The following is a 14,409-nucleotide window of genomic DNA, read 5'->3' on the forward strand; positions in this document are numbered from 1 at the left end:
GGTTCTGAAATGTGCGGTGCAGTATCATGGCTACTGACACTTGACCGTGTGGAAGACAGAGTGTTTGTGGTGGTGCCAATCTGACTGGAAGCATTATCCGCTATCCAACTAACAACCTGTTGACACTGGTCTTGGTTCAAGAGCGGTGTACTGCTGCAGTCCCCAAGAATTTGGGACAGGACGTGCGAGCGAGTAGATGTGGCTCTTTGTTGTGTCGAAATTAAAGCTTGCCCACGACCTCGGCCTCTGCCTGCACCACCATCACGTCCACTTCCTTGTTCGTTGCCAACGCCCTTGCGCATTTTGCAATGCTGTGCTGACGTGTATTCACTAGACTTGTGCGTTATATCCAAGTCTGTGCAAAACGCACACAAGTGCACCTGTATGCTGCCACCGACAGGCACACACGTGCGGTTTTTAAATGCAAGCACGGACGCACTAAGAACCTAACAAGTTTTTAGGAGCGACAATTACTGAGAAGTTTGACACTATCAGACACTGCTGACGTGTATTATTCACTAGAATTGTGCATTATATCCTAGTTTGTGCAAAACGCACACAAGTGCACCTGTACGCTGCCACCGACAGGCACACATGTGCGGTTTTTAAATGCACGCACGGACGCACTAAGAACCTAATAGCTTTTTAGGAGCAACAATTACTGAGAAGTCTGACACTATCAGGACTGTTTTAGACTGTGTACACCAGTCCCAGATATGATGAAGGCTGGTATATGGTCACCACTAGGAATAGCTATATACCCTGCCTGCCTGCCTGTATACAGCTACAATAGTCCTGAGAAGGACTCTTCTCCTGTACTCCGACCTGGCTATACCCTGCCTGCGAAGGACTTCTGGTCACACTGTCTGCAGCCCTGCTACGGAAATAACTATAAAGGGCCGCAAATCTTTCCCTGAAGCAGGAACACTCTCCCTGCACTGACTGTCTGGATGGCTGTGTGCAGAGCACAGTGCGCCCGCCGGTATAAAGGCTCGGTCACGTGGTGCGGGCCGGCCAATCACGGCAATTCCACAACTAACAGGGCTGTGGCATTGCAGTGGTCTGCCAGCCAATCCCTGCATGAGGGCTGGCTCTCAAAAGAGCGCCAACATGCAGGGATGAAGACCACGAGTACAGCACGAGTATCTCGAGATTACTCAGTACCCACCGAGTAGCCCGAGTACAGTGATACTCGTGCGAGTACCGAGTAGTGACAAGCGTACTCGCTCATCACTAATAACAATAACTATACATGTTTGGTATCCACATAATCATATTGAATCATGCTACCAGGACAGATTTACGGTAAAATGAAAGCTGTAAATAGAAAAACAAAAATCTAATGCAGAATTTCACTTTTTTTGCTATTTTGCCACACATAATTTTTTCCCTGCTTTCCATTACATCATATGGTAAAATGAATGGTGTTATTCGAAAGTTCAACTCAGAATTCAAAAAACAAGCCCTCTCACACCTCTATTGATGGAAAAATAAAAAGTTATGGCTTTTGAAATAAGGGGAGGAAAAAACTAAAGAGCACAAATGAAAAATCACCCAGTCCTTAAGAGATTAAACAAAAAATTGGATTTGCAGTTAATTAACTGGCTACAAATTGCAGTACTGCAAATCCTCTAACTTCTCGGAAAGATGTGTAACTCCCTGAGGACTTTGAGGACTGTATCCAACCTCTTTCAATCTTTTTAACACAATACAGCCTTTGTAGTCTCAAAGTAACTTCACCCTAGAAATTGATGGACAATACAGAAGAAAGCATGAGGGGACATGAAAACCTCTTACTTTATTGAAGACTCATAAAAATAAGCTGAATTGGACAGCAGATATGCGGTAGGATGCAGGAGACGTTTGGACGACAGCCATTTTGCGCTTTCCAACATTTCTACATGTTTTTTATGAGTTTTCAATAAAATAAGAAGGTTTAATTTCGGTCAATGCCCCCCCATTTTTTCTTCTGGATTGTCTTTTGGATTACTGATCTATCGGAGGGTGAGCATGACTGCAATTTGAAGTGCAAAAACAGCAGGACTTCTTTCCATGGATGGTTGGTTGAATAACATCCAATAGTGCGTTTCCGGTTCTTTTTTGCTGATTTTTATAGAAGTGGATGGTAACCTGCTAGAAACCAACAACCTTAAATAGCATGAATTTACTTGGTTTTCATATTTTAAAAAGTATGATTTTTGGACTGTTTTTTAGTCATTTGTAATCAAGCAAAAAATAACATTATCCTGCTGTGACTGATATAAGTGATTTGACATGTAATTCATTACACCCTCCACTTCCTTCCCATGAATAAAAAGGAGGCCAATTGTATTGTGCATTTGACAGTACAACTAGCGGTATACTGCAACAAAGTCAATTTGTTTAGGGCTCACATCACATTTGAAGTCCCTTTGAGTGATCTATGTGACAGAAAATGCCAAAAAGTCCCACTATTCTACAGTGCTGGCCAAAAGTATTGGCACCCCTGCAATTCTGTCAGAGAATACTCAGTTTCTTCCTGAATATGATTTGCAATCACAAATTCTTTGGTATTATTATCTTCATTTAATTTGTCTTCAATGAAAAAAAAAGAAATTGTCATAAAGCTAAATTGGATATAATTCCACACCAAACATAAAAAAGGGGTGGACAAGAGTATTGGCACTGTTTGAAAAATCATGTGATGCTTCTCTAATTTTTGTAATTAACAGCACCTGTAACTTACCTGTGGCACCTAACAGGTGTTGGCAATAACAAAATCATACTTGCAGCCAGTTGACATGGATTAAAGTTGACTCAACCTCTGTCCTGTGTCCTTGTGTGTACCACATTGAGCATGGAGAAAAGAAAGAAGACCAAAGAACTGTCTTAGGACTTGACAATCCAAATGGTGAGGAAGTATGAGCAATCTTAAGGCTACAAGTCCATCTCCAAAGACCTGAAAGTTCCTGTGTCTATGGTGTGCAGTGTCATCAAGAAGTTTAAAGCCCATGGCACTGTGGCTAATCTCCCTAGATGTGGAAGGAAAAGAAAAATTGACGAGAGATTTCAACGCAAGATTGTGCGGATGATGGATAAAGAACCTCGACTAACATCCAAACAAGTTCAAGCTGCCCTGCAGTCCGAGGGTACAAGAGTGTCAACCCGTACTATCCGTCGGCGTCTGAATGATAAATGGGTCTGTATGGTAGGATACCCAGGAAGACCCCACTTCTTACCTCGAGACATAAAAAAGCCAGGCTGGAGTTTGCCTAAACTTACCTGGGAAAGCCTAAAACGTTTTGGAAGAAAGTTCTCTGGTCAGATGAGACAAAAGTAGAGCTTTTTTGGGAAAAGCCATCAACATAGAGTTTGCAGGAAAAAAAAAGGCATTCAAAGAAAAGAACATGGTCCCTACAGTCAAACATGGTGGAGGTTCCCTAATGTTTTGGGGTTGCTTTACTGCCTCTGGTACTGGACTGCTTGACCGTGTGCATGGCATTATGAAATCTGAAGACTACCAACAAATTTTGAAGCATAATGTAGGGCCCAGTGTGAGAAAGCTGGGTCTCCCTCAGAGGTCATGTGTCTTCCAGCAGGACAATAACCCAAAACACACTTCAAAAAGCACTAGAAAATGGTTTTAGAGAAAGCACTGGAGACTACTAAAGGGGCCAGCAATGAGTCCAGACCTGAATCCCATAGAACACCTGTGGAGAGATCTCAAAATGGCACCCTTCAAATCTGAGGGACCTGGAGCAGTTTGCCAAAGAAGAATGGTCTAAAATTCCAGCAGAGCATTGTAAGAAACTCATTGATGGTTACCGGAAGCGGTTGTGCGCAGTTTTTTTGGCTAAAGGTTGTGCAGACTAAATCAGCAAAAATACCTAAAATATAACCTTTATTGGTTTCTCTAAAAAAAGGAAAGGAAAACCTTACCTCATAAAATATTAAAACAATGTCTGCCGCAGAGACTGAGGTACTGCAACACCCTTCAATCACATAAAAGGATTAATACACTCTGCCACATGACACGTCAGTGTTATGAATGGTACAATCAGGTATTACATCTGACCACACAGGTACACACTGGTTCTGTACAATTGGCAGTGTACATGGGTAATAAACAGTTGTTTCCACTGATCACTTTGCCTATATAACCATACATAAGGATCCCAAACATAGCAGTGTCCAGACCCGTTTCGGTGTGGCCTATTCCCACAAGGGCAGCTTGTCCTCATTATAGGCGTCTCCACGACCCCTCGTATGAGGGGTCATGGAGACGCCTATAATGAGGACAAGCTGCCCTTGTGGGAATAGGCCACACCGAAACGGATGAGATCGTTCCTTTTCCACATTTCTGGACACTGCTATGTTTGGGATCCTTATGTATGGTTATCTCAGAGCATTGTCAATTTTCATCTGAACCCTGAGTGCATATTTGGTCTGATGCCCGGACGCCAGGTTGGTGGTCTGGATGTCTGATTGTCAATGTGCATTAATCCCCTTTAACGAGTAGGGGTATTGGTGCATTGTTGTATAGGCAAAGTGATCAGTTAAAACAACTGTTTATTACCCATGTACACTGCCAATTGTGCAGAACCAGTGTGTACCTGTGTGGTCAGATGTAATACCTGATTGTACCATTCATAACACTGACATGTCATGTGGCAGAGTGTATTAATCCCTTTATGTGATTGAAGGGTGTTGCAGTACCTCAGTCTCTGCGGCAGACATTGTTTTTATATTTTATGAGGTAAGGTTTTCCTTTCCTTTTTTTAGAGAAACCAATAAAGGTTATATTTTAGGTATTTTTGCTGATTTAGTCTTTACTGTACCTTCAAATACCATACCAGTGGCTGTATTAATCTAAAGGATGTGCAACCAAGTATTAGGCTAAAGGGGGCTTTACACGCTACGACATCGCTAATGCGAACTCGTTGGGGTCACGGAATTGGTGACGCACATCCAGCCGCATTAGCGATGCCGTTGCGTGTGACACCGATGAGCGATTTTGCATCGTTGCAAAAATGTGCAAAATCGCTCATCGGTGACATGGGGGTCCATTCTCAAAAATCATTACTGCAGCAGTAACGAGGTTGTTCCTCGTTCCTGCGGCAGCACACAACGCTCCGTGTGACCCCGCAGGAATGAGGAAGCTCTCCTTACCTGCCTCCCGGCCGCTATGGGGAAGGAAGGAGGTGGGCGGGATTTTACGTCCCGCTCAGCTCTGCCCCTCCGCTGCTATTGGGCGGCTGCTCAGTGACGTCGCTGTGACGCCGCACGGACCGCCCCCTTAGAAAGGAGGCGGTTCGCCGGTCACAGCGATGTCGCCGGGCAGGTAAGTATGTGTGATGGGTCTGGGCGTGTCGCGCAAAAAGATGGGGGCGGGTACCCATGCTGGCGATATCGGGACCGATATCGCAGCGTGTAAAGCCCGCTTTAGGGTGCCAATACTTTTGTCTGGCCTATTTTTGGGGTTTTGTGTGAAATGATCAAGGATTTGGTTTTTGTTTCATTCTCTTTTGTGTTTTTTTCATTGCAAGCAAAATAAATGAAGATAATAATACCAAAGAATTTGTGATTGCAATCATTTTCAGGAAGAAACTGAGTATCCTCTGAAAGAATTACAGGGGTGCCAATACTTTTGGCCAGCAATGTAAAAACTGCATCCCTCAAATTGTTCAAAACCACAACCAAGAAGTTGTTTAACCCTTTAGTTGCTTTCCATGAAATAAAGAAATGTAAAGGGAAAAAAAAAGGTTTAACTTTTCCCCACAAAAACAATGCTTTAGCCCCAAATTTTCATTTTACCAAAGGTAATAGGAGAAACTGGACCATGTGTTGTGTTTTTTTCTGAGTTCAAAGATATCTGATATATGATCAAAAACTACTGTTTGGGTGCATGGCAGGGTTCAGATGGAAAGGAGTGCTATTTGAATTTTGGAGCACAAAATTCTCTGGAATACATAGTGGATGTACACCATGTCGCATTTGTGGAGACTCTGATGTTCCTAAATAGTGGAAACCCCTACATGTGACCCAATTTTGAAAACTACAGCCCTCAAGGAATTTATATAGAGTTGGGATGACCATCTTGAACCCACAAGTGCTTCATAAAATGTTATAATGTTGAACAGTGAAAATGAAAATATATAATGTGGACCAACAATTTGTTGTGCAATTTTTTCCAGAGTATACATATACCCTATATGTGGTGGAAAACTACTGTTTGGGAGGACAAAAGGGCTTGGAAAGGAAGGAGAGCTATTTTAATTTTGGAGTGCCATTTTGGCTAGAGTAGATTGCTGATGCCATATCAAATTTGAAGAGCCTCTGACATGCCTGAACAGCAGAAACTCCCACAAGTGAACCCTTTCTGAAAACTTCACCTCTTCAGGAATTCATATGAGTGTAGTAAGCATTTTTAACCCTTAGATGATCAGAAAATTGTATAACATTGAGCTGTGAATATAAAATATTACTATTTTTTCCACCGATATGTTTGACCATACCCAACCTGTAGTCAAAAACTACTTTTGAGCCAGTGTACATAGCTCAAAGAAGTAGGAGCGCCATGTTGGAAATCAGATTTAGTTGGAATAGTTGGAGGTGCAATGTCACATTGACAGAGCTCCTGACTTGCCAGAAAAGCAGACCCCCACATAAGTGAACCCATTTTACAAAGTACACTCCTCAATGAATTCATTTTTATGGGTGTAGTGAGCATGTTGACAAAACAAGTGTGCCAAAAAATGGTATAACAGTGGGCAAAAAAGAAAAAAAATTACATTTTTTTAACAGAAATGGGTTTTTTTTGCCCCAAGTTTTTAATTTTTTCAGGGCTCATAAGAAAAAACTAGACCACACAATTTGTCTAGTATGCCAATACCCTCCATGTAATTGGGAACTATTTTGAGGTACAGTACAAAGTGAAGAAGGGAAGGAGTACCATATTTGAGTTCAGATTTAGGTGGAATGTTTGGGGATGCCATGTCACATTGGCAGAGCCACTAAGGTGCCATAACAGCAGAATTCCCCCACAAGTGATCCCATTTTACAAACTACACCCATCACTGAATTCATCTAGGGGTGCTCTAAGCATATTAACACCATAGATGTGCCACAGAATTTTATACCATTCTGTGTTGAAGAAGTAATAATTCAATTTTTATCACTAAAATACTTTTTTAGCATAAGATTTTTTATTTTTACAGGAGGAAATGGCTAAAATAGGCCTCTTAATTTATTATACAGTGTCTGCTGAACATGGCAATACCCCATAAGAGGCTGTATAGTACTGTTTGGCCACATGGCAGGGTTTGAGAGGGAGGGAGCAATATTTGACTTTTTCAGAGCAGATTTTTCTAGAATAGTTTGTGGACTCCATTTGCTTACCCCTGATGTGCCTAAACAATAGAAACCCCCCTCAAGTGACCCCTTATTTGAATTTACACTCCTCTGGAAATTCATCTATGGGTGTAGTGACTATTTTCACGCTATGGGCTATTTCCAGAAACAAACACACAGGAGAAGTTGCCGAGTGAAAATTGAAAGTCTGCCGTCATAGTGTCCAATACATTATGCCCAACTGATGCTTCTGTAGAATTATTTGAACAAATAGTTTAAAAAAATGGCATAGGATATTCAAAATCAGCCAAGGGACAGCAGACAATTGGGGGCTGATATTTTTAGGGTGGAAAGGGCCATGGTTATTTGGCCCTTCTTAGCCTAAAAATAGCAGCCCTCAGTCACCCCAGAGGTGGCCAATCTATTAAATGCACCAAATTTGGTGCTGTATTTGGCTTTTCCCATTGCCCTGGTGCAGTGGCAAACCGGGTAATATATGGGGTTGATGCCAGCTGTGAATTGCCAGTTGGCATCAAGCCCTTGTATTTGTAATGTGTGGGCATATATCTGACACCCTCATTACTCATCCAATAAAAGTATAAAAAAATATTTTAACAAACAGCCCCTGCCTACAGCCCTCAGTCACCAATTTGTTAAAAATGTATATTTAAGAAAAGTTTGCAGTAATCAATAGCAATGTCCCAAGAGGTTCCCCAAAAGTGAATCTGAGAGACATAAAATATAAAATGATTAAAGAAATATAGACAAAAGACACCCTCATTCACCAATTTATTTCCCTGCAAAAACTCTAAACCAAGGTCCGACGTAATCCAAAAGGTAGTCCAACCATGTTCCAAGACTCCCTGTCCTAGCCAATTCAGAAGCGGTCATTCCTCATTGGCAGGGAGAGCAGTCACTACAGGCTTACACACTGCTGTGAGAATCACTGCAGTTAATTGAGATGACCTCATGAGATCAGCCCAGGTTTCTGAAGCGGGTCATGCATTAGTGTCTGAGCTACAGTGGACAATGACGAGTGGTAACAGGATGAATTAACCACAGGTCAGTGCACGCTGCTGTCCCACCAAGTATCGTGAGAGTTTGTGGCAATGAACTTCAGCGTACTCATGAGTTCTACTCAGTTCCTTGCCTTCTGTTCTCACATCAAGTATTGAGGAAGGGTTGTTGCGATACTGGGAGTGAGAAAAACCATGGGCATTAAACTTTGGTGAGCTCTTGAGTTAAATACAGTTCACTGCTTGCTGTTCTCAGGCCAAGTATCGCAAGGGGGTTCTTGCAACACTTGGCATGAGAAAAGCCATGGGCATTGAACTGCAGCTATTTCATAAATTTTCCTGAAGTTCACTTCTGCGGGCTCTCATGATACTTTGTGTGAGAGTTGCAGGCACTGACCTGTGGTTAACTCATGCTGTCACCAGTCATCCCTGCCCACAGTCGATTACTCACTACTGCAGTGACCCACTGCATTGACCTCGACTGACCTCATGAGGTAATCGCAGTTCATTTTCTCTTCTTATATCTTCAAGATTTGCTTTTGGAGAATGTCATGGGACATCACTATTGATTATGGCAGGCTTTTTTTTAAACAAATTTTTAAAAAATTGGTGAACAAGGACTGTAGTCGGGGGTGTTTGTTCAAATAAAAACAGTTTATATTTCTACTGGATTAGTAATGGGGGTGTCTGATAGATGTCCACCCATTACAAATACCAGAGCTTGATGCCAGCTGGCAATTCACAGCTGGCATCAACTCCATATATTATCCCATTTGCCAATGCACTAGGGCAATGGGAAGACTCAAGTATAGCACCAGATTTGGCACATCTAATACATGTGCCTCCTCTGGGGCGACTGTGGACTGCTATTTTTAGGCTGGTAAGGGCCAAAAAGTCCTTATGAAAAATGGCAAAAAGAAATCTATTTTTGAAAGCCAGCCATAAGAAGTCTCATTTTCAGTTTGCAAAAAGACATATCGGTGACACAGCTAACAGATGCATTGAGCTAAAAAAATGCTCTATTCATATGAGACCAATGCAGAATATTTAGGCTAAATTCAAAATGCTACGTGTGGTAGAAAACTAACACTGTATATTACCATGAAAACACCCTACCCACTGTCAAACATGATGGTAGCAGCATCATGCTAAGGTGTTGCTTTTCTCTAGCAGGGACAGGAAAGCTGCTCTGACTTGATAGAAATATGGATGTAGCTAAATACAGGACAATCCTGAATGTAAAGCTGTTAAAGGCTGTAAAAGACTTGAGATTGAGGCGTAGGTTCACTTTCCATCAGAACAACAATGCAAGACATAGTGCCAGAGCTACAATAGAATGGATTAGATCAAACCAAATTCATATGTGTAAATGGCTCAGTCATGGACTGAATCCCATTATAACCTATGCAAGACCTGAAAATTGCTGTTCACAGACACTCGCCAGCTAGAGCTAGTTTGCAAAGAAGAATGGGAAAAAATGTTAGCCTCTAGAAGTGCAAAGCTGGTAGAGACATATCCCAAAAGACTTGCAACAGTAATTGCTGTGAAAGGTGACCATACAAAGTATTGGGTTGAATACAAATGCACATCATATTTTTCACATCTATATGTTTAAAATGTTTAGAAAGCTATGTTTCATTTCCTTAACACTTCACAAATATTTGCTAATTAGTATTGGCATAGCACAAAAAATCCCAATAAGATACATTTAAAGGGAACCTATCAGGTGCAATATGCACTCACAACCACGAGCAGTTCTGGGTGCATATTGCTATTCCCTGTCTAACTGTCCCAGCATCTAGTAGCATACATAAAGAGATATTTAAAAATTATGAGAGCAGGGACTAGTCGCAAGGGCGTTAGTTCCTGCGTTCTTTCTGTCCTATTAGCATGTTAGCACACCCACAGGGTTGTGCTAACATGCTATTCAATGCCCATTGCCCAGCATTGACGCATGTACCTGTGACCGTTGTCACTGCTTCATATCACCGGGCTTAGGGGTACTTTCACGCTGCGACATCGCTAGCCGATGGTAGCGATGCCAAGCGCGATAGTAAACGCCCCCGTCGCACATGCGATCTCTTGTGATAGCTGCCATAGCGAACATTATCGCTACGGCAGCTTCACACGCACTTACCTGCCCTGCGACGTTGCTCTGGCTGGCGACCTGCCTCCTTCCTAAGGGGGCGGGTCGTGCGGCGTCACAGTGATGTCACACGGCAGGTGGCCAATAGAAGCGGAGGGGCGGAGATGAGCGGGACGTAAACATCCCGCCCACCTCCTTCCTTCCGCATAGCCGGTGGAGGCAGGTAAGGAGAAGTTCCTCGCTCCTGCACCTTCATACACAGCGATGTGTCCTGCCGCAGGAACGAGGAACAACATCGTACCTGTCGCTGCAGCGAAATTATGAAAATGACCGACACTACACAGATCACGATTTACGACACTTTTGCGATAATTTATCGGTGCATCTAGGCTTTACACATTGCGATGCTGTTACTGGCGCCGGATGTGTGTCACTTTCGATTTGACCCTGGCGATATCGCAGTAGCGATGTCGCAACGTGCAAAGTACCCCTTAGGGTCAGTGCGCAAGATCACAATGACCTTCACTTCTGGTCATGTGTACTATGAAGCTGGGTGTACATGTCCCAGCATCAGAGAAGTCTAGTGCGCATGACCGGAAGTGCAAGGCATTGTGCTCATGTGTTCTGAAGCGGTGACAAGAGACAAAGGTACCAGCGTTACAGCTGGGCAATGGGCATTGAATACCATGCTATTACACCCCATGCTAACTGCTCGTGGTTCTGGGTGCATATTGCAACTGACAAGTTCCCTTTAAGTCTGCGGGTGTAGCGTGAAAAATGTGGAGTGAGAGAGAGTAGAAGTGCTGTGTGGTCTAAATCCATTCCTCTACATGAACTGACACTGCAGAGGGAGAGAACACAAGTAGTGTCAATGCATGCAGTTTCATGATCATACCCCTCTGCTCTCTGCTGTGGCCTCTTGCTACACACAAAATCACAAACATGGGAAGTATATACAAGTTCCATTATTTTAATGTTCTTGGAACAGTGCTGGCTAATGAGCTATCATATTAGTGAATGCTGTTTGAAATAAGCCTTTTTTTCAATAATCTAAATTAATTGCTCCCACTTAATCCATACACAAAGTAAAAGCAATGGGGTAATTATTACAATAGTGACATGGGATCGTATTGTTTGGATAAATGACACATCCTGAATATTGTAATAAATTAAACAATTGGTATGAAAAATAATGGGAAAAAAATATATGTATTACCTGTAGGGAACTTAAGTCTTTAAATGCCCCGTTGGGAATATTTTGAATTTCATTGCTATGAATGAGAAGCATCTCTAACTTGGATAATCCAGATAATGAATGCTCAGGGATGGACTGGATGCTGTTGAACCTGGAAACAAACAGCATTGTTCAGCAGATGGGAATATTCATGGTATCTAACTATCTATCTACTGTATCTATCTATCTATTTATGTTACCTTGCTAAAGTTTTAGGCAGGTGTGAAAATCTAAATCAAATCAATATTTAATGTCTTAACTTTTGCCTTGAAAACAGCATTAATTCTTGAAGGTACACTTCCATACAGTTTTCGTAATTGCATAGGAGTGGCCTTATTGATGGAGTATAACAACCTTGTGTCTTGTTGCTGTGCTTGCCAGGGTGTATGACCTGTGATATATAACTGTCTTCCACAGCCTCACCTTTGTAGCAGAGTTTGTCTTTTCCTCACCCAGTTTTAAAGGCTGCTTTACGAGCGATGTCGCTGGTGAAAGCACCTGCCCCCATTGGTTGTGCGTTATGGGCAAATCGCTGCCCGTGGCACACAACATCGCTAGGACCCGTCAAACGTACTTACCTGCCTAGTGACGTCACTGTGGCTGGCGAACAACTTCCTTTCTAAGGGGGCGGTTTGTGTGGCGTTACAGCGACGTCACACGGCAGCCTTCCAAAAGAAGCGAAGGGGCAGAGAGCAGCCGAAAGAAAGTGACGCCCACCTTGTTGCCGGAGGACGCAGGTACGGTGTTGTTCGTCGTTCCTGGGGTGTCACACGTAGCGATGTGTGCTGCCTCAGGAACGACGAACAACCTACATCCTGCACCAGCAACGATATTTGGGATTAGAATGACGTGTCAACGATCAACGATTAGGTGAGTATTTTTGATCGTTAGCGGTCGTTCGTACGTTTCACGCGCAACGACATCGCTAACGAGACCGGATGTGCGTCACAAATTCCGTGACCTCAACGACATCTCGTTAGCGATGTCGTTGCGTGTAAAGCCCCCTTAAGCCTCCTACACAGCAGGACCCTATATAAAATCACACCGGTAGTGTAGTTTTCACTGCTATTGTATTTCACAAAACAATCTATATTCTATAGGCAAACTAAGATGCACAGCGCACTTTATGCATGACCAAGCACTCTGCACAATTTTGCCCCCTCAATTTGCAGGCCTGGCCATATTACTGTAATTTATTTGACGTCTCTTGCACTTCTGAACACAAACATCATGTGACTGAAGCAGCGTGAAAATACAGTCCTCTCTTCTCTCTGCTGCAGCCATTCACTCTTCTAAAACATACAACAGGTTAGCCAGTGATGGCACCAAAAAGAAGATTGGGCTGTGTGCACACGCCTGCTCATCCACTCCTATTGGTATTGAGCATGCTAAAAGCTTCTGTCCAAGCAGTTGATTGGTAGGAAGAATAAAGATTGAACTAGATGGATCTAGGTCTTTTTTCAACCTAAGTTACTATGAATTTTGCACTTAACATGCGGTCGCGCCATAGATGTACTGAGCTCCTTAATTTGCTTATAAAATAAAGCCAGGGCTACACTATGACTTTTTGTATAACTAGAAATTGTTTTTTAACTATTTAGCTCCAGCTGCAGCCAAAAGCAATACACAAGTTCAATGCAATTGGGTGGCAAAAGCTGCCACTTAATGGCTAAAAGCATTCAGTACTACTACAAAAAGCGGCAGTGTAGCCCCGGCCTAATTATCTTTTCTGGACCACAAAGACAATGAAATGTATGATTTTTATAGGAGCACTTTTCCCTATATAATTATGCATGTAGTTTAAATTGTGTTTTGGGGTTGACAGATTCCCTTTAACAGTCCAGCAATCCAGAAGCAAGCCAAATGCCTGCATCTCATCTATAGTAAATACATTCCCATTTAGTAACTTTCAGGAAATTAAGTGGTGATTTTTCATACATACAAACTGCAAATCTCACACTAGGATAAGAAGTATTTATACAAACCCTAAATTAATTCTTTCCACATGTTTTGGAATTCGTGTTGGTACTGTTGCTAGAGATCGGAAAGTGCAGTGAACTTCAGAATTGACATAGCAGGCACAAGAGGGAGGACAGGAAAAGGCACTGTGTGGAAACTTCAACGATATGATGATCAATGGAAACAACCATAAATGTATCCCATGGTACATTCTGGTTAGTGTCTTCATTTTTGCTCCTGTAGATACAAAACAAGAGAATATGTTACTTTCTGTTTAAAAACACTAACAAGTCCAGTTCACCCCGAATAAAATTACTAGCACATATTTGCCCAAACTTTAACCATGAAATGCTCCACTGGGATTAATATATAAAAATCTGGGAAAAGATATTGACAATAAAATACTAAAAGTAGTATTCTATAATGTGTATAAATAGCAGAATGTCTGTCAATCGCATAGTGGACATTGTTACAACAAAGGATGGTGGCCACAGTCATGTCAGTTTAGGGCACAATGGTGTTGCATTACTATTGCATTGGCTAATAAAAATTAATATTAATTAATACTAATGAAAAGTATAAAATAATTCAATAGATAACTGACAAGCCTTAGGACTCAAAAGGAAAAATACATAATGAAGCCAGCCTGGTGAGCAGCTGATAATTCCAAGTAGAGCTTCTTATGGCTCCCATCCACATTAGACTAATGGCAGCTGAACCTGTGGATATTGATGGGTTCGGCCAATGGTCTAATGTGTTTGAGGGTTCTGGCTGACTGATGGTGT

The 14,409-nt window shown here is 42.2% G+C and overlaps 1 protein-coding gene across 1 annotated transcript in view; it reads right to left on the reverse strand.

Annotated features, from left to right (window-relative positions):
* Positions 1-14,409, reverse strand: part of MXRA5 (matrix remodeling associated 5) — a 129,661-nt gene that overhangs the window by 33,625 nt on the left and 81,627 nt on the right. The window contains exons 2-3 of the mRNA XM_075335474.1: positions 13,651-13,861; positions 11,648-11,777 (exon numbers count right to left, since the gene is read on the reverse strand). Coding sequence (XP_075191589.1) covers positions 11,648-11,777; positions 13,651-13,853 — 333 coding nt within the window. The 5' untranslated portion in view covers positions 13,854-13,861. The remainder of the gene's footprint in view (positions 1-11,647; positions 11,778-13,650; positions 13,862-14,409) is intronic.

This window comes from Anomaloglossus baeobatrachus, chromosome 2 (genome assembly GCF_048569485.1).
Source record: "Anomaloglossus baeobatrachus isolate aAnoBae1 chromosome 2, aAnoBae1.hap1, whole genome shotgun sequence".
Classification (NCBI taxonomy): Eukaryota; Metazoa; Chordata; class Amphibia; order Anura; family Aromobatidae; genus Anomaloglossus; species Anomaloglossus baeobatrachus.